Here is an 18,921-nt window from a genome sequence, read left to right as displayed (position 1 = left end):
TTACATATACAGCTCTGCCACATGCACAGTTACATATACAGCTCTGCCACATGCACAGTTACATATACAGCTCTGCCACATGCACAGTTATATATACAGCTCTGCCACGTGCACATTTACATGTACAGCTCTGCCACGTGCACAGTTACATATACAGCTCTGCCACATGCACAGTTACATGTCCAGCTCTGCCACGTGCACAGTTACATGTCCAGCTCGGCCACGTGCACAGTTACATGTACAGCTCTGCCACATGCACAGTTATATATACAGCTCTGCCACGTGCACATTTACATGTACAGTTCTGCCACGTTCACGGTTACATGTACAGCTCTGCCATGTGCACAGTTACATATACAGCTCTGCCACATGCACAGTTACATGTACAGATTGGCCACATGCACTTTTACATGTACAGCTCTGCCACGTGCATAGTTACATATACAGCTCTGCCATGTGCATAGTTACATATACAGCTCTGCCACGTGCACATTTACATATACAGTTCTGTCCCGTGCACATTTACATATACAGTTCTGTCCCGTGCACAGTTACATATACAGGTCTGCCCCGTGCACATTTACATGTACAGCTCTACCACATGCAGTTACATATACAGCTCTGCCACATGCACAGTTACATGTACAGCTCTGCCACGTGCACATTTACATGTACAGCTCTACCACATGCAGTTACATATACAGCTCTTCCACATACACAGTTACATGTACAGGTCTGCCACATGCACAGTTACATGTACAGGTCTGCCACCTGCATAGTTACATGTACAGGTCTGCCACATGCACAGTTACATGTACAGGTCTGCCACGTGCACAGTTACATGTACAGATAGGCCACATGCACAGTTACATGTACAGCTCGGCCACATGCACAGTTACATGTACAGGTCTGCCACATGCACAGTTACATGTACAGGTCTGCCACGTGCACAGTTACATATACAGCTCTGCCACGTGCACAGTTACATATACAGCTCTGCCACGTGCACAGTTACATATACAGCTCTGCCACGTGCACAGTTACATGTACAGATCGGCCACGTACACAGTTACATATACTACTTATACAGCTCTGCCACGTGCACATTTACATGTACAGCTCTGCCACATGCAGTTACATATACAGCTCTGCCACGTGCACAGTTACATATACAGCTCTGCCACGTGCACATTTACATGTACAGCTCTGCCACATGCAGTTACATATACAGCTCTGCCACGTGCACAGTTACATGTACAGATCGGCCACGTACACAGTTACATATACTACTTATACAGCTCTGCCACGTGCACATTTACATGTACAGCTCTGCCACATGCACAGTTATATATACAGCTCTGCCACGTGCACATTTACATGTACAGTTCTGCCACGTGCACAGTTACATATACAGTTCTGCCACGTGCACATTTACATGTACAGTTCTGCCACGTGCACAGTTACATATACAGTTCTGCCACGTGCACATTTACATGTACAGCTCTGCCACATGCACAGTTACATATACAGCTCTGCCACGTGCACAGTTACATATACAGCTCTGCCACGTGCACAGTTACATATACAGTTCTGCCACATGCACAGTTACATGTACAGATTGGCCACATGCACTTTTACATGTACAGCTCTGCCACGTGCATAGTTACATATACAGCTCTGCCATGTGCATAGTTACATATACAGCTCTGCCACGTGCACATTTACATATACAGTTCTGTCCCGTGCACATTTACATATACAGTTTTGTCCCGTGCATAGTTACATATACAGGTCTGCCCCGTGCACATTTACATGTACAGCTCTACCACATGCAGTTACATATACAGCTCTGCCACATGCACAGTTACATGTACAGCTCTGCCACGTGCACATTTACATGTACAGCTCTGCCACATGCAGTTACATATACAGCTCTTCCACATGCACAGTTACATGTACAGGTCTGCCACATGCACAGTTACATGTACAGGTCTGCCACATGCACAGTTACATGTACAGGTCTGCCACCTGCATAGTTACATGTACAGGTCTGCCACCTGCATAGTTACATGTACAGGTCTGCCACGTGCACAGTTACATGTACAGATAGGCCACATGCACAGTTACATATACAGCTCTGCCACATGCACAGTTACATGTACAGCTTTGCCCTGTGCACATTTACTTACACACTCACATTATTCATTATCTCATTTTGCAGTTCCTTCCAGTCAAATGACTGATCACATGACCTGAAAGGTCCTTGAGCTAGTTGGTTGAAAGGCCCTCCAGCTGCCCAGGAGGTGCCCTGCACCAATCACCTTGATCAGTGTGTGGCAGAAGGAGAGAGTGCAGTTTTCTGTGGTTGGAAAGGACACGTTGTCAGCCCTCTACTCTAACAGGAAGCTGCTTTCAGACTATTAAATGCACTCACTGTTTAGCAAGATTTGTTTGTTGCTAAAAAGTATGTAATCCGAAAAATAAGATAATTGCAGGAAAAGTGACATACAGATATCGCACCCACCATCATTGCCACACAATACACTGTGACTGAAACATCTAAAGCATTTTATTGGTCCAAAGTTGCATCTTCCTCATTTCCCAGTAGCTTCTAGTCCCCTGTTCCCTGCCTCTCCTTTAGTCAAAAAAATGTCAGCAGTATGTTTCTTTTACATTTTTTCTTTCTACATTGTTGAACTGGAATATTTTCCAGAACGGCCATTCTTCGTTATGGCATACACCTACATGGTTTAGATTTCATCCTACAGTTTGTTATACATATATTTATTATGTGTTTTGTATAGATCCCTGGTGGAAAAAAAGCCGACTCCATGGTGGTTAACGGTTTTGTCTGCACCAAAAATATTGCCCACAAAAAGGTAATGTCCTTCCTGTCCTGCAGATGTATCCTGTACAGATGTTATCTTACCTGTGCTTACTGTTGTTTTCTTTGTTTCAGATGTATCCCAGCATTAAAACCCCCAAAATTCTGCTGTTAAAATGCTCCATTGAATATTTGTACCGAGAAGAGACAAAGTTTACATGCATTGATCCAATCGTCCTTCAGGTTAGTCATAGAAAATCAAATCCAGACTTGCAGAGTACTGAAACTTGGACTCGGGTCACCTAAACTGAGACAGCGGGCAGCACGGTGGCTCAGTGGTTAGCACTGAAGCTTTGCAGCACTGGGGTCCTGGGTTCAAACCCCACAAAGGAAAACATCTGAAAAGAGTTTGCATGGGTTCGCTCCAGGTAATCTGGATGGAAAACAGTCTCAAAAATCCACACAGCATTGTGTTGAAGGACTACTACTGTTAATGATTGTATGGTCCAGATATAAGTGATGTACCCCATCGTTCAGTGTTGGCTATTATTCAATTATTTATTAATGACAGAAAATGGGATTACTGGTGTTTCTATTTTGCAGATGACACCAGACTATGTAATATAGTGGTAATATAGTGCAGTCTGTGGAGGATGTGCATAAGTTACAGGCTGATATGGACACACTGATGTTTGGGCATCCACTTGGCAGATGAGGTTCAATGTGGATCAATGTAAAGTTATGCATCTGGGCACCAATAAGACATGGGTACCAAAAGTTAAAAGAGAGTAGAACTAGGAGTCACTTGTAGAGAAGGATCTGGGTGTACTTGTAGGTTGTAGAATAAATAAGCATAGTTACTTACCGATAACGGTATTTCTCAGAGCCCATGACAGCACTATGGAGAGAGGGGGTCCGCCCTTCAGGGACAGGGAACCTACAGAATAAAAGGGCGGTACCTCTCCCTCGCATCAGTGGTTTACAGAGCATCGGCGGACCTCCAGGTTAATAATAACAGAAATATATACACATTATAATATTGCTTATCATAAGAAAACACCGTGCCTATACAAAAAACACGCTACAGACAGTAAAACATGCTCACCGCACATGTGATGGGAGGGAATAAACAGGTGCTGTCATGGGCTCTGAGAAATACCGTTATCGGTAAGTAACTATGCTTTCCTCAGTCTCCCGTGACAGCACCACGAAGAGAATTACAGAGATTTTGTAGTTTTAGGGAGGGACCACAGCCTGAAGAACCCTTCTCCCGAAGGTTAAGTCAGACACGGAGGTCAGATCTAGGCGATACTGTTTAAAAAAGGTTGAAGGTGATGACCAGGTGGCTTGCTTTACAGATTTGTTCGATACCTCAGACCTCTCCGCCCCTGAGGTCGCCATGGCCCTTGTTGAATAAGCTTTCATCCCCTCTGGAACGATGTTCCCACTGGATAAGTATGCCAAGGCTATTGCATCTCTTATCCACCTTGCTAAGGTACTCTGAGACGCCTTGAGTCCCTTTCTAGGCCCCTGGAAACACACAAAAAGAGAGCCCTCCTTCCTACATCTCTGAGTCGACTCTAGGTACTGAACCAGACATCTCTTAACGTCTAGAGTATGAAATCGTTCCTCTTCCCTATTCCTAGGATTTGAGCAAAAGGAGGGAAGAACTACCTCTTGGGACCTATGGAATCAAGATGCGACCTTTGGTAGGTAGGCTGGGTCAGGCTTTAGGACAATTCTATCATCTAGAATTTTCGTAAAAGGAAGACCTGCAGAAAGGCTCTGAATGTCGCTCACTCTGCGGGCTGATGTTAGAGCTACCAGGAGGACAGTTTTAAAGGATAATATCCTGAGAGGGGCTGCGTCTATGGGCTCATATGGGGGACCTGTTAGTGCCGATGGTACCAAATTTAGATTCCATGAATTTAGTTTCTGGCTAACCACCGGCCTGGATCTGCCTGTGGCTTTAATGAACTGCGTCAACCAAGGGTCACCTGCAATGTCTTGATTGTATAATGCCGCCAAGGCTGACACTTGTACTTTCAGAGTACTGACTGTTGGACTGACTGACTGCCTTGTCCCAGACCTTATTGTTGAAATTCAAGGATTTCAGCAATTGGGACCACATCCTGAACTTTTACTTTGGAGGTGGATAGGATTTTTTTCCAGACTTTACCATAAGCCTTTGAAGTCACTGGTTTTCTACTTCTTAATAGAGTAGAAACTAAGATCTCCGAAAAAACCCTATTTCTCAGCAGCGCCCCTTCAAAATCCATGCTGCTAAATGAAGGTTCGCCACCTGCGGATGTAACACCGGGCCTTGAGATAGAAGGTCCGGAACGTCCGGTAGAATCCAGGGGTCGGAGATCGATAGCATCCTCATCCAGTAGAACCAAGTTCTTCTTGGCTAGAAAGGGGCTATAAGTATCATCGTTGACTTGTCTTCCCTGCCTGTCCGTATAAATGCTGGAATAAGTATCAACGGGGAAAGGCATAAGTTAAGCTGTGGGTCCATGGAAGTGTGAAGGTATCAAGGACCCGAGGATTCCCCTTGGGGTTCAGGGAGCAAAACGCCTCTACTTTTTTGTTGTTGACATCGGCAAATAAATCTGTCTCCGGGGTTCCCCACCTCTTAACAATCTGATCGAAAATGGACTGATTAAAGACCCAATCTCCTTGTCTTAGCTGAGTGCGGCTCAGAAAATCTGTCTTTTTATTTTCCACCCCCGAATATGTAGTGCAGAAAGTGACAGGAGGTTTTCCTCCGCAAAGCTGAGGATTCTGGCGGAAGTGTTCATTAGAGCTTGGGATCTGGTCCCCCCTAATGGTTTATGTAAGATACTGTTACCTGGTTGTCCGAAAATATGCGGACATGATGTCCCCTTATAAAGGGAAGCAATTTTAAAAGAGCGTGACCTACTGCCCAGAGTTATTTCTGGTTCGAGCAAGCTGCTAATTCCTGGCTCCCCCTGAGTCATTTGAATGTCCATGTGGGCCCCCCATCCCGTAGGCCTTGCGTTGGTAGTAATTATGTGGGTGTGGTCTTATTACCCAGGTGATCCCTCTGGATAGATTGTTGATATGCTCCCACCATAGTAGGGAATGAATAGAAGAAGAATTTAGAGTTACATGACCTTCTAAATGACCTCTTAGTGTCGTCTGATTTTCTAATATATCCCACTGGAGACTTCTTGTGTGTAGTTGTGCCCACTGTATCGCCAGTAGACAAGCCGAAAGAGAGCCCAGTAGTGACATGGCTTTCCTCAATGTTATCTCAATGTTATGGAGGGGTTCTTTTAGGCTTTTGTTACCATATGAATAATTTTTTTCTTTTTTGTGCGCTGGATGGCAACATTCTTGTTTTTGAGAGTCCAGTGTTAGCCCTAAGAATTCTTGTATTCTGCTGGGCTCTAGTCTTGACTTCTCTAGATTTAGAAGCCAACCCCATATTCACTAGGGTTGTCATCACTCTGTCCCTCTGCTCTCTGCAGTGTTAGGCCGAATCGCTCGATATTAGAAAATCGTCCAAATAGGGAATTATAAGGATGTATTTTTCCCTTAGATGAGCCATTATTTCTGCTACTATCTTTGTGACCACGCAGGGGGCTATAGAGATTCCGAAAGGAAGGGCCCTGTATTGGAATTCTCTTATCTCCCCTTTTATGGAAACTGCTAGTCTGAGGAATTTCCGAAACACTTCGTGGATGGGGACGTGATAGTACATGTCGCTGAGATCCTAGACAGTCATAAAACAGTTCGGGAATAGTATTTTGATGATAGATTTTATTGACTCCATCTTGAATTTTTGTTTTTTGACATATTCATTCATTTTACGTAAATTTATTATTGTCCGATAAGTACCGTTTGGTTTCGATACTAGAAATAACAGGGAGTAAAAACCCTTCCCCATCTCTTGAGGGGGTACTTCCTGAAAGACTGATTTGTCTACTAGGTTCAAGAACTCGCATTCTACGGCCTTTTGTTTCTCTACAGAGGATCTTAGGGGAGTCACTACATAGTTTTGAGGGGGGAGAGAAAGGAAGTATAGCCGTAAGCCTGATTTGATTAGATTTAATATCCAAGGGCTGCCTGAGATTTTTTCCCAGGCTGGAAGGAAATGGGTTACTCTTCCCCCCACCCTGGGCAAACCATCACTTTGAAGATTTTTTGTCTTGGGAAGAATTGCCAAAGAGGTACCCTCTGTTTTTCCTTATTCCGTCATCCCATCTATTCTGACCTCCCAGGGGTTTCCTGCGAAAAAACTTTTTTGCTCCGAAAGGACCGTTTAAATGACACAGGTCCTAGGTTCGGGAATCCCTTTTTATTGTCTCCGGCTTTTTGGAGGCTATCATCCAAAATTTCTCCGAATAAATATTGGCCCTCACATGGGATCGAGCATAACCTAAGTTTAGTCTGTAGGTTCCCTGGCCAACATTTAAGCCATAAGGTTCTCTGGGCTGAATTTGAGATGGCTGCAGATTTATGCTATGTGCACACATGTTGTGGATTTTGCTGCGGATCCGCAGTGGATTGGCCGCTGCGGATTCACAGCAGTTTTCCATGAGTTTACAGTACCATGCAAACCTATGGAAAACAAAATCTGCAGTGCACATGCTGTGGAAAAAAACGTGCTGTTTATTCCGCAGCATGTCAATTCTTTGTGCCGATTCCACAGCGGTTTACACCTGCTCCATAATAGGAATCTGCAGGTGGAATCCGAAAATCAGTGCAGAAAAATTCTCACACCTTTCTGCAACATGTGCACATACCCTAAGATGTTAAACGGACAGAATCAGCCGATGAATCTACTAGAAAGGCCGCTGCACCTCTTATGGGAATGGATTCTAAGAGTTTATTTCTGGGCGCCCCTTCCCTAGTTGTTTTTCTTTCTGGTCTACCCATACCATTAGTGATCTGGAGGTACGTGTTGCTGCTATAGCTGGCCTCAGGTTTCCCCCTGATGACTCCCAGGCCCCTTTAAGAAATGTCAGCTTTTTTATCTAAGGGGTCTTTAAGTGTACCCATGTCCTCAAAAGGGAGGGCAAATTTTTATTGAGGCTTTAGCTACAGCAACGTCTAGTCTAGGGGCTTTATCCCAAGATGAGGATGCCTCCTCTTCAAAGGGGTATTTCCTCCTAAGGGAAGGTACCAAGGAATTTTTTCTATCTTGGTTTTCCCATTCTTTTTTGATTAAAGCCTGGATGTTTTCATTAAGAGGGAGCGCTTTGCGTTTCTTTTGCCCTAATCCTCCAAACATAATAACTTGTACTGATTTATCAGGATGAGGTCTACCATACCCATAGTAGATCTCACTGCTTTTAATAGTGAGTCTACTTCGTCAAGGGGAAAACAATGACGCCCCCCATTTCCTCATCCGAGATTGCGGAGGAAGAGTCTGACATATCCGAGTCAATAGTCCCAGAGGTCGAAGGGTCAGATTGAGAATATGTTATGGGGTCCTTCTTTTTGGCTTTATCTCCCTGTTTTAGGGATGAAAGGGCACTCTGGACCTCTGATCTGATTACAGATTTGAGTTCTGATGCAAAATCCGGGGTTTCCTCACAAACCATTTGTTTTGTACAAGAGTCGCAGAGCTTCTTGATCCAGGATTCCGGCAAGGCTCTGTCACAGGTGGGACAACTCCTGTTTTTAGTTTTCCCCAGTCTCTTCCTACCCTAATGAAGGGAAGAGAAGGACCCACATTACAATAGTGAAGTTTCTCGAAGATCATTCACCAGTGGATGCGGTCACAGGTACTGGTTCTGGAAGAAGGATAAGGTCTCGGAGAAGATCATCCACGGAAGGAGACATGCTCGTTGCAGCAGAATTGCTGTGCTGCGTGGAATGGCTACTGGACCGGTTCCTCCTTCTTTGATCCTGCCCTTCTGACTGCTTGCGGCGGTTATGTTGCTGCTGCCATTGCCTAAGCTGCGGCTGCTGCTGTTGGTGCTCCTGCTGCTGGTCGCTGTCCTCCATTCAGAGGGACTGCATTCAGCAAGTGTTTGTTTACAGCAGGTTTTTAAAAATTGCCACACGTATGACATCACCTCCCCCAGCCTAAAAGCGCTTCTGGGTATGCGCCCACCCGGGAGCTCCGAAGGACTTAATTGCATCCGAGTTGGCGGCTATCTTGGTGCACCCACGCTACACTGCGCGTGCGCCTGCCCAAACCCGAAAGTCTCCCTTTATTTCCAGTGTGGTGACCATCTTACTGCACCATCAGGGTACACACTATCCGTGTGTATCCCTGTTGGGAACCCGGAGCCCCTACCTCCTTTCCTGAGCGGCAGCCACGCTTCTCCTCCGCTCACCCTGCAGACCCCTCGGATGACCCTGGATCATCCGGATCTTCATCAATCGGCGTCCTACAATTCAGGTATCACGAAACTGAAGGTTCCCCGTAAGGGACAGGAAACCACTGATGCGAGGGAGAGGTACCGCCCTTTTATTCTGTAGGTTCCCTGTCCCTGAAGGGCGGATCCCCTCTCTCCGTGGTGCTGTCATGGGAGACTGAGAAGAGAGCATGCAATGTCGATCAGCGGCTTCTAAAGCCGGTAGGAAAAAGCCAAGTATTAAGAGGCCTGGACTCGTGGAACAGAGATGCAATGCTGCCACTATACAAAGTACTAGCGCGACCTCCTCTGGAAGATGCTGCTCATTTCTGGCCTCCAGTTCATAGGAAGAATGCACTGGACTTCAGAGTTACAAAGAATAACCACAAAACTAATGATTGACATGGAGGATCTGGTTTTGAGAAAAGATTAACATTAGATGTATTTAGTCTCGAGAAGAGACATTTAAAGGGGGAAATGTGGTTAACCTGTACAAGTACATAAACTGCCCAAATTAAAGGTATGGTTAAAAGCTGTTTGATATAAAATCCACAATGCGGCATAGCCCCTGTCTGGAGAGGATAGGTTACTCTCCAGAGGTCAGGAAGCCTCTTTACCATAAGAACTATTCTGTAGAATTGTCTACCTCAGGAGCTGACACTGCCGAAACGTTTCATGGTTTTTAATAAGGCCTAACTGGTTTTAGAGAAGAAAATAACATAAATACTTAAGTAAATGTATAAAATGTTCTGAATACTGATCCAGCAGATTACACTTGGGATCAGGAGGGAAACACCTGCTCTATGGGGAATAATGGATCTACCAATATCCCATCCCGTTATCCCTTCCCACCACTCTGTTACATTTAAGGCACATGTGTTTTGTTTTTTAGCTGTAGTTACCATGACTATGCAAAATGTTGTGTATGTATTGCTTGGTTATTATATTAGCTACCCTCCATCTTTAACAAGAACAACTGATATTCTAAAGCTTCCTTTATGACTCGTAGTATTATTATTATTTATTTATTATTATAGCGCCATTTATTCCATGGTGCTTTACATGTGTAGTATAAAGTGACCTTGAGTTTATGAGCTAAAGGAAAATTGTGACCTAAATGTTAAAATGCGCCAGGTTCTGTTGTCACGTTCAGCAATTGTGCCAATTTTAATGCCAATAATAGCGATGCGTGCGAACAATATGGTGGGACTGCTGACAGACCACATTTACATGTTGGGGTCCGGCAGTGACACAGATCTTAGTCTTTAGATTTGGTCTGGTAGTTGGCTTCGATCTTGGTAAAGCATGAAGTGTTTGGCTGAAAAGTATCATCCTGTCAGCACTATGGCGATGGATGAGCGGATCCAACCTTTTTCCTGCCCGCAGTAACTGATCAACCATTTATTCTGTCCTGATATATTACACTGATATGTGCCGAAAAGGACATTTTATTAATTTTTCACCCTTGGTTGTCTGTATTTTACTGGTTAAGTTGATGTTTTGATTTTCTTGTTTTTCTCTGTCAGGAAAGGGAATTTTTGAAGAACTATGTCCAGAGGATAGTTGACGTTCGACCAACGCTAGTTCTGGTGGAAAAGACAGTGTCACGGATAGCACAAGATATGCTGCTGGAACATGGAATAACCTTGGCCATCAATGTTAAACCGGTGCGTAATGTAGTCACAATGATAAAGCCAAAACTGATTATTTAGCAATGACAGTGCCAAATTGTGTTCGAACATTCAGCTGTTGAAAACGACAAATGGCTTTATTCAACCGGGCTAAGAATGGAAATCTGAGTGTGCGGTGGGGATTTCTGTGTGTGAGTAATACACGCTTTCACACTGGCTGCAATGTGGAGCCATAAATTCTCATGCTTTACGTGTTCCTGGGTGGATTACGGTCATTGATCTTTCTTATGCCTGGACATTTTCTTTTCCTTCTGAATCCTATGATGTGAATAAGGAATGGATTGATAACTTTTTTCTATTTCTATATCTAACATGTAAATCCTTCCCATGGCTTTTATCAAACAAGTACACGTAAAAGAATGCATATAAATGAATAACTCGCAGCGTGTCTGCAGGGCGTCTTGTGACCGTGGTGGGACTCATAAATGCTTGCCATCTGACGCATCTGCTCAAAACACTTAGAGATCACTGATTTGTAAGTGTGTCCTCATCGAGGACAATTCAGAGGCTTGTGTCCTACACTGCTGCCTCAGAAATCAGCGGCTGACTTGGGATTAAGTGGCGCCCTGTATGGCAGAATAAAATAGCAGATTGCTGTAGCACCTACCTGTACCTAGATCTGTTACCTGGGGAAAATGGTGTCCTGGGTGACCCTGCTGGCCTGCCTGTGTTCCTGGCCTCCTATTTTCAGGCATAATAAAGCCAGGAAGAGACCAGTCATGGTTTTAAGCTGCAGCAACCTGGAAAATCAGCGTCTGCACTCCATTTTATCAATAATCAGCATAACATAGTGTGCCACATAGTGCTAAAAAGGTTAAAAATGTAAATTAAGACTACTGACAATCACTAATGTACAGCAGTGTCAAGCCCCCTCAAAGGCTACTTTCACATTAGCGTCGTACGACGCACGTCGCAATGCGTCGTTTTGCAGAAAAAACTATTCACGGTGGAAAATGAAATGCTAGGTGAAATCCCAAGAAACAATGAAAACCCTATATTAAGGGTCACCAATCTAACCCAAGAAGAGGTGCGGAATCGGCTAAATAAGATTAAAATAGATAAATCTCCGGGTCCGGATGGCATACACCCACGAGTACTAAGGGAACTAAGTAATGTAATAGATAAACCATTATTTCTTATTTTTAGGGACTCTATAGCGACGGGGTCTGTTCCGCAGGACTGGCGCATAGCAAATGTGGTGCCAATATTCAAAAAGGGCTCTAAAAGTGAACCTGGAAATTATAGGCCAGTAAGTCTAACCTCTATTGTTGGTAAAATATTTGAAGGGTTTCTGAGGGATATTATTCTGGATTATCTCAATGAGAATAACTGTTTAACTCCATATCAGCATGGGTTTATGAGAAATCGCTCCTGTCAAACCAATCTAATCAGTTTTTATGAAGAGGTAAGCTATAGGCTGGACCACGGTGAGTCATTGGACGTGGTATATCTCGATTTTTCCAAAGCGTTTGATACCGTGCCGCACAAGAGGTTGGTACACAAAATGAGAATGCTTGGTCTGGGGGAAAATGTGTGTAAATGGGTTAGTAACTGGCTTAGTGATAGAAAGCAGAGGGTGGTTATAAATGGTATAGTCTCTAACTGGGTCGCTGTGACCAGTGGGGTACCGCAGGGGTCAGTATTGGGACCTGTTCTCTTCAACATATTCATTAATGATCTGGTAGAAGGTTTACACAGTAAAATATCGATATTTGCAGATGATACAAAACTATGTAAAGCAGTTAATACAAGAGAAGATAGTATTCTGCTACAGATGGATCTGGATAAGTTGGAAACTTGGGCTGAAAGGTGGCAGATGAGGTTTAACAATGATAAATGTAAGGTTATACACATGGGAAGAAGGAATCAATATCACCATTACACACTGAATGGGAAACCACTGGGTAAATCTGACAGGGAGAAGGACTTGGGGATCCTAGTTAATGATAAACTTACCTGGAGCAGCCAGTGCCAGGCAGCAGCTGCCAAGGCAAACAGGATCATGGGGTGCATTAAAAGAGGTCTGGATACACATGATGAGAGCATTATACTGCCTCTGTACAAATCCCTAGTTAGACCGCACATGGAGTACTGTGTCCAGTTTTGGTCACCGGTGCTCAGGAAGGATATAATGGAACTAGAGAGAGTACAAAGGAGGGCAACAAAATGAATAAAGGGGATGGGAGAACTACAATACCCAGATAGATTAGCGAAATTAGGATTATTTAGTCTAGAAAAAAGACGACTGAGGGGCGATCTAATAACCATGTATAAGTATATAAGGGGACAATACAAATATCTCGCTGAGGATCTGTTTATACCAAGGAAGGTGACGGGCACAAGGGGGCATTCTTTGCGTCTGGAGGAGAGAAGGTTTTTCCACCAACATAGAAGAGGATTCTTTACTGTTAGAGCAGTGAGAATCTGGAATTGCTTGCCTGAGGAGGTGGTGATGGCGAACTCAGTCGAGGGGTTCAAGAGAGGCCTGGATGTCTTCCTGGAGCAGAACAATATTGTATCATACAATTATTAGGTTATGTAGAAGGATGTAGATCTGGGGATTTATTATGATGGAATATAGGCTGAACTGGATGGACAAATGTCTTTTTTCGGCCTTACTAACTATGTTACTATGTTACTATGTTACTATGTAGAAACAAGAAGTCTCTGGTCCCTGAATTTATCTTTCCTCTCTTCCACTCCTGACCCAGCTGCCCCCTCATCCTCCCTGCCAGGGACTTTTGCAGTGACTCATGAAGGGAAAATTGACCTCCTGTTTCTACATAGATCTCTGAAGGATTCAGTTAGTCAGTTGTTAATCAAGTGATATGCAATTCCACTGTGCTAGAATGATTAAAAATGAACAACCCCTAAAGACTGCTCAAATGGATGCAGAAGAGCAAGCAACTGACACTTAAAAATGCAAAAGAAAAGTGAGTTCATCACTTATAATAAACATGTCACTTATTTGTCCTGTAATATCACTACTCATTTGCAGAGAATCTGGTTGGTTACTTGAAGATGTTCGCTGCAATCTTTGGATAGATTTTTGGAGGTTTTTTTTATACATTTGTGCTGTGAGTTATGTAAACCCATTAAATGGAACCTGTCAGCAGGATTGTGCACAGTAACCTACAGACACTTACGCCGTTATCCTGATTACAATGATACCTTGGGCGATGAAATCTGTCGTGTGTTTGTTGTGTAATCTTTGCTATTTGCCAGTATGGCTGCTGACAGGTCACTGATCCCTCACTGACCTGCCCCTTAGTTTACATAATGAATGTTATGTATATATATTGAAAAACAAAACTCTTCTGCAGGCTGGCGCCAGCCATGGCACTTGCGCTGCAGCATAATCACATATGTAATGGGTATATAAATAATGTTTGAGATTATATTGAAAAAATCCATTTGAAAATGGCTCCCTCCACACCTGTTGCAGCTATCAGTGTATATAGAGGTGATCTGATAACTGCTACTGCACAGGCGGTGCCATCTTGGAGGAGGAAATTTGTTTTCTTCTCTAGCAAAATAGCACCGCTGGCGCCTGCGCAGTGGCAGCTATAGGATCACCTCTATATATACGGATAGCTGCTATTGTGCTGGCGCCATTTTCAAATGGATTTTTTATTTTCTACAATATCAGGATAACCGCATATTTATTATTAACACAGTACACATGCAGCATAAGTGCCATGGCAGACACTAGCTTGCAGAAGGTGTGTATATATATATATATATATATATATATATATATATATATATATATATATATATATTTATATATATATATATATATATATATATATATATATTTATATATATATATATATATATTTATTTATTTATTTATTTATACTAGATGGTGCATGTCCACGTAGTATATTGCCCAGCCCTGTAGTATATTGCCCAGCCACGTAGTAATTGCCCGGTGACGTAGAATATTGCCCAGCCCCGTAGTATATTGCCCAGCCACGTAGTAATTGCCCGGCGACGTAGTATATTGCCCAGCCACGTAGTATATTGCCCAGCCCCGTAGTATATTGCCCAGCCCCGTAGTATATTGCCCAGCCACGTAGTATATTGCCCAGCGACGTAGTATATTGCCCAGTGATGTAGTATATTGCCCAGTCACATAGTATATTGACCAGTCACGAAGTATATTGCCCAGTTACGTAGTATACAGCACAGAGCCACATAGTATATTGCACAGCCACGTAGTATATTGCCCAGCCCCGTAGTATATTGCCCAGCCCCGTAGTATATTGCCCAGCCACGTAGTATATTGCCCAGCCACGTAGTAATTGCCCAGCCCCGTAGTATATTGATATTGCCCAGCCCCGTAGTATATATATATATATATATATATATATATATATATATATATATATATATATATATATATATATATATATATATATATATGAAGAAAAAAGAAAAGCAGCACAAAAAGTAAAGAAAAATGTGGACTTTATTGCCTGGATGGCGTGGCGACGTTTCGGATACAAGATCCTTTCTCAAGCAGTGAACACATGGGTAAAACCTTCATTTATACAAATCCCATAACAGTCTCATTACAAAATCTATTATGTGCAATTTTATAAATACAAGAAAACTACATAAGACAACAGTCTATACAAAAGTGACTCCATATATAAACGGATACTCTCACAAAGTCCGTACTCAGTGTACATCGAGTGATATTGTGACACGTGATATACCATAAAATATCTTAATGATCACTTACTTATCAATATCCACACAATATGGCCACATATATAAATTCCTAAATACTTAATCAAACACACATCCATATCGTGGTAGCTCGTAATAGTTATCTTTTATTCTTTATTGCAATACACGGGTCTTTATATCCAATGAGTCCACTACTACATTTTTAAAAAGAGAGAAAAATTCCTTTTTGAAAATTTTTTTTTAATTATTTTTTTAATTTATTCACAAATATGTTTTTAGAGTGAAAAAAATGTATTTTGTCTCAACAATTCTTTAAATATTTAATACCGACATCCCCATGGCCGAAGAATATCCCCATTTTTCTATGTTTCCACTCGATCGTAGCATAGGGTGGAACACCTGAGATAGAAAATGAAGAAAAAGAATAAATGTTATTACTCCGTTACTTAAAATATAGCATTAAAACCCAAATAGTAGGTAGGGAAAGAACACACCGACATCGTATTCCATACTTTTTCACATAATTTGACTATATTTGAAGTCTACATTGAGACCATATGGCTTCAAAGTCTTTAATCTCATTATCCACTCCATTTCCCTTCTTTTCAACATTTGAACCCGATCTCCCCCCCTCCTTAGGGCCGGTATCGTATCAATAACACGAAACCGAAGCTCTCTTTCCGTGTGTGATTTTTCCATAAAATGTTTAGATACCGGTAAGTCCATGCGTTTCTTCCTTATGGTATGTCGGTGTTGATTGATTCTCGTTTTAAATTCACACGTTGTCTCACCGACATACCATAATGAACAAGGACATAGCAATAGATAAATCACATAATCTGAATCGCATGTCAGAAAATGCCGAATTTTGAACTCCTCTTTGGTCTTAGGATGGAAAAAATTTTCACCCTTCAGCATCAAACAACAATTGACGCATGATAAGCATGGGTAACACCCCCTCCTACCAATACCAGTCAATGTAGCTTGGCCTTGCTTCTTGAAGGTGCCTATGTCTGACTTAGTTACGATGGAGCCGACAGTACGATTCCGTTTATAAGAAAACAATGGGGGTTTACAAAATTCTCTCACCTGAGGGATACATCTATGCAACATTCCCCAATGTTTCCGTATAATGTCTGCAACCACATTGCTTTCCTCACAGTAAGTAGTTACAAAGGGAATACGGCTGATTTCATCAGAGCGTGGTTTAATTCGGAGTAAATCTTCTCTATGTAGTGCATCAACTTTGTTTTTTTGTCTCTGTAACAGATTTTTTGAGTAGCCTCTCTCCGAAAATTTCCTAAGTGTCTTATCCATAGATTTCTTTAAAGAATATTCCTCACTTTCAATTCTTTTTACTCGTATCAATTGGCTATATGGGATGGACTCCTTTGATTTTTTCGGATGTTGGCTACTAAAATGCAACAAATTGTTCTTATCTGTAGCCTTCGTATACAATTGGGTGACAAGTCTACCATTCTCTATCAGGACATTAACGTCCAAAAATTATACATTAGTCTCCGAGTATACCAGGGTGAACTTAATTGTATCATCGATCGTATTCAAATATTCATGAAATCCCAATAATGCATCACTGGTACCAGTCCAGATGAGGAAGACATCGTCTATGTATCGCCACCACGCCGCTACATAGCTAAAGTGGTGGGACACATAGACGAGGTCTTCCTCAAGGACACTCATAACAATATTTGCATACGCGGGCGCCATGTTCGCGCCCATGGCGGTCCCGCGTAATTGCAAATAAAAAGAATCTCCAAATAAAAAATAATTTTTGGTCAGCACTAATTTCAAAAGCTGGAGTACGAATTCTCTTGTCTCCATAGAGTATTGTGTAAGTGACAACTTTTTACGAACTGCATCAAGCCCTCGATGGTGCATGTCCACGTAGTATATTGCACAGCCCACGTAGTATATTGCCCAGCCCCGTAGTATATTGCCCAGCCCCGTAGTATATTGCCCAGCCCCGTAGTATATTGCCCAGCCCCGTAGTATATTGCCCAGCCACGTAGTATATTGCCCAGCCCCGTAGTATATTGCCCAGCCACGTAGTAATTGCCCTGCCCCGTAGTATATTGCCCTGCCCCGTAGTATATTGCCCAGCCCCGTAGTATATTGCCCAGCCACGTAGTATATTGCCCAGCCACGTAGTATATTGCCCAGTCACGTAGTATATTGCCCAGTCACGTAGTATATTGCCCAGCCACGTAGTATATTGCCCAGTGATGTAGTATATTGCCCAGCCACGTAGTATATTGCCCAGCCACGTAGTATATTGCCCAGCCACGTAGTATATTGCCCAGCCACGTAGTATATTGCCCAGTGACGTAGTATACAGCACAGAGCCACATAGTATATTGCACAGCGACGTAGTATACAGCACAGAGCCACATAGTGTATTGCACAGCGACGTAGTATACAGCACAGAGCCACGTAGTATATTGGCCAGCCACGTATGTCCAAGTTAAAAAATAAATAGCAAACATATACTCACCTTCAGAGGGCCCCTTGTAGTTCGGTCACATGACCGTGACGTCATGGCAGGTCCTTCTCGCGCAGGCGCGCAGGTCCTGTGATGACGTCGCGGTCACATGACCGTGACGTCCTGGCAGGACGTTCTCGCGCAGGAAAGCAGGGCCGGTGATGACATCGCAGCCACATGACCGTGATATGGCAGGTCCTTCTTGCGCAGGTGCGCAGGGCCTGTGATGACGTCGCGGTCACATGACCGTGACGTCATGGCAGGTCCTTCTCCCATACCATCCTTGCCACCGGAACCTGCCGCTTGCATGGAGCGGTCACCGGAGCGTCGCGAAAGGTGAGTATAAATTTTTAAATTTAAAAAAAAAATATTTTTAACATAAGATGTTTTTACTATTGACCCTGCATAGGCAGCATCAATAGTAAAAACTTGGTCACACAGGGTTAATAGCGGCAGTAACGGAGTGAGTTACCCGCGGCATAACGCGGTCTGTTACCGCTGGCATTAACCCTGTGTGAGCGGTGACCGCGGGGAGTATGGAGCTGGCGGTGACTGCAGGGGAGTAGGGAGGGACTAATCGGTCTGTGGCCGTCACTGAGTGGTCGCGGCAGCCATGACAGGCAGCTGGCGAGATCAATCAGTGACTTGGACTCCATGACAGATAGAAGCCGCGACCAATGAATATCCGTGACAGACAGAAGGACAGACAGAAAAACGGAAGTGACCCTTAGACAATTATAGAGTGTGTATATATATATATATATATATATATATATATATATATATTATATTCACTATGTAAACCCTGGGGCAGATCAGTGAGGGACCAGTGACCTGTCAGCAGCCAATACTGATGAATACCTAATCAGAGCA

The 18,921-nt window shown here is 43.1% G+C and overlaps 1 protein-coding gene across 2 annotated transcripts in view; it reads left to right on the top strand.

Annotated features, from left to right (window-relative positions):
- The window catches only part of PIKFYVE (phosphoinositide kinase, FYVE-type zinc finger containing), a 610,036-nt gene that overhangs the window by 232,245 nt on the left and 358,870 nt on the right, over nucleotides 1-18,921 (top strand). For both annotated transcript variants that reach the window (XM_069733753.1, XM_069733755.1), the window contains 3 exons: nucleotides 2,805-2,879; nucleotides 2,960-3,067; nucleotides 10,686-10,826. In XM_069733753.1, the coding sequence (XP_069589854.1) occupies nucleotides 2,805-2,879; nucleotides 2,960-3,067; nucleotides 10,686-10,826 (324 nt within the window). The remainder of the gene's footprint in view (nucleotides 1-2,804; nucleotides 2,880-2,959; nucleotides 3,068-10,685; nucleotides 10,827-18,921) is intronic.

Source organism: Ranitomeya imitator, chromosome 7, assembly GCF_032444005.1.
Source record: "Ranitomeya imitator isolate aRanImi1 chromosome 7, aRanImi1.pri, whole genome shotgun sequence".
NCBI lineage: Eukaryota > Metazoa > Chordata > Amphibia > Anura > Dendrobatidae > Ranitomeya > Ranitomeya imitator.
The sequence above is the reverse complement of the archived record's forward strand: the minus strand, read 5'-3'. Positions and strand labels throughout refer to the sequence as shown.